Source organism: Dictyostelium purpureum (genome assembly GCF_000190715.1).
Source record: "Dictyostelium purpureum unplaced genomic scaffold DICPUscaffold_93, whole genome shotgun sequence".
Lineage (NCBI taxonomy): Eukaryota > Evosea > Eumycetozoa > Dictyosteliales > Dictyosteliaceae > Dictyostelium > Dictyostelium purpureum.
The window spans coordinates 72973-75411 of NW_003519430.1; the positions used below are offsets into that span (position 1 = coordinate 72973).

The 2439-nt window shown below is 25.9% G+C and overlaps 1 protein-coding gene across 1 annotated transcript in view; it reads left to right on the forward strand.

Moving 5' to 3' along the window:
* The window catches only part of DICPUDRAFT_151340 (uncharacterized protein), a gene marked incomplete at both ends in the record, with an annotated part of 2761 nt that extends 1758 nt beyond the window's left edge, over positions 1 to 1003 (forward strand). The window contains one exon of the mRNA XM_003287190.1: positions 881 to 1003. Coding sequence (XP_003287238.1) covers positions 881 to 1003 — 123 coding nt within the window. The remainder of the gene's footprint in view (positions 1 to 880) is intronic.
* Between the last annotated feature and the right edge of the window lie 1436 nt (positions 1004 to 2439).

A 2439-nucleotide genomic window follows, 5' to 3' on the forward strand; every position in this document is an offset into this window, starting at 1 on the left:
AGAAAGAAGAAACCCTCGCGGGGAGGGGGAATTAAACTTTCATAAAAACCCCCCCCGGCTCCTTGGCGAGGACAATAGGGGCAATTTTTTTTGCTCCAAAAAAGAAAAGGGAAGGTTTTCCTGTTCCACGGGGTTCAACTTCTTAAAATCCTAAAAAGGGGTTTTTAATTTTGGGTTTTTTAACCAATTTAAAGATAAAAAAGGGTTCGGTTAGGGAGGGAGGTTATTTGGGTGGAAGAAAATGGAAAAGGTCCCTGGAAATGGGGGGGAAGGGGGGGAAGGGAAAGGGAAGGGGAGGGGGGGAGGGGGGGGGGAAAAGAAGAAAAAGATGACCCTTCCGGTTTCGGAAAATTTTTTTTTTTTTCCAACCCCGCCATTTCCTAAATTATTTTTTTCTTTTTTAAAAAAATTTTTTAAAAAAAAAAGGGGGTCTTTTTTTTTTTTTAACCTTTTCCGGTTTTTTTTTTTTTTTTTTTTTTTTTTTTTTTCAAATATTTAAAATTAATTTATTTAAAATTTTTTTTTTTATAAAAAAAAGAAAAAAAAAAAAATCTTCACGACTTTGGTATTAAAAAGAAATTTAATTTTTTTTTTTAAAAAAAAAAGTAATTTTTTTATTTTTTTCTTTCATAAAAAACAAGGGGGTGTCTGAAGTAAAAAAAACTAAAAAAAAATTGACTATTTAAAAATTTCAAAAATAAAAAAAATTAAAAAAAAAAATAAAATTAAAAATATTTTATATGTAAAAAATAAATTTTTTTTTTTTTAATTAAATTTTCTTTTTTTTATTAAATTTTTTTTTGCAAAACGTCGAGATAAATTCATGACGGACAACCCCTTGATAAAAAAAAATAATACACAATAGTTTTTATAATATTAGACAGATGATAATAATTACAATATCCTTGCAAAACTCAGTAAAGAATTTAAATTAACATTAGAGAATCTAATAAAAGATATAATGGCCAAAAAGAAAATGAAAATTGCTTGTTTACTTAAATAAATGTAAAGTTTTTAATAATTCAAACTTTGAAGAATTAAAAGTAAATATAAATACTATTTCCCATATAACAAAACGTGGTAGATTTATAACAGATATTTAGTATTAACTAACGATATAAAAATAGTTTATAGAAATAATTAAAAAGAGGTTACTTAATCACTGCTTCAATAAACATTCAACTTGAGCAAATAAGAACGAATATAAAATATTAAAATGGTTTGAAGAGGTATCGGAAATAATCATACTATAGAAGAATACCATTCAAATCTAATATAGATTTCGAAAAATGTTAAAATTTAAAAGTAGTTGCAACAATAACAACAGCAGTAATAACAATAAAAATTAAGATTAGGCACAATAATAATTTTAGTAGCAATAGAATAATAATAATAACAATTTCAAATTAGTTATCAGATAATTAACTTGTTGTAAGCACAGAAATAGACGATAATGATAGTAGCACACCACTCAAATCTCAACCCTCGCTTCACTGTTATCGATATTCCCAATGAGTCATACACAAATAGCAGTATCGAGCTTATTGCACTATAAGAAACTTTAATAAGAAACACTAATAATAACAACATAAATAATAATAGCTATTAATAATAGCAAAATTATCAATTATAATAACAATATCCAAAATAATGATAGTACCAACCAAATTCAACACCACAGTAAAAATCACAATCAAATAAAATAACTGATACTTCAAAAACATGAAGAAAATCAAGCTCAAACTGAAAGTAAATTACAAAAACGGGTCCCAATCAACAAGCTAGGCAATGAACAAATTTATAAACAAAAGCAAGTTCAAAATAATGATTCACTTGACAATAACAGATTTATCTTATGTAAACATTTTTGATAACCAAATTCACCCCACTTACTATCAACAACTCTTATAATCTCAACAAACTCATCACAATATGAAAGTATATTAACCCAATTCACATTCTCAATAACCCAACCACAAAAAATCATTAATATTGGCATACCTGGAAGATGTTCACTCACAAGAAATCAGTCAAAAGAAGAACGATAATCACAAAGTGATAGAATTGTTCCTTTTCCAGTTAAAATAATAAATCCATTCCATCAACCACAAAAACAATCAAAACAACCATAAAAAATAGAAAGAATCACAACAATGAAACTAGTAAATAACGAATCAACAACAGTAGCAAAATCAACTTCAACATCAACAGTTGCAGAATGTGTGGCAACAGTACAGTATTTCGCAAAAGTTTTGACCCCCATATAAAAAATATATGAAAAAAATTTAATTTTAATCATATCTTAAGTTTTTGACTATAAATCCATTTTAAAATTTTATTTAACAAAAAAAAAATAATAAAACCTTATAAGTTTAGAAAAAAAAAACAATAATGGCCCTTTTTTTAGAGTTAATAAAAATGATTATAAAAATTACAGAT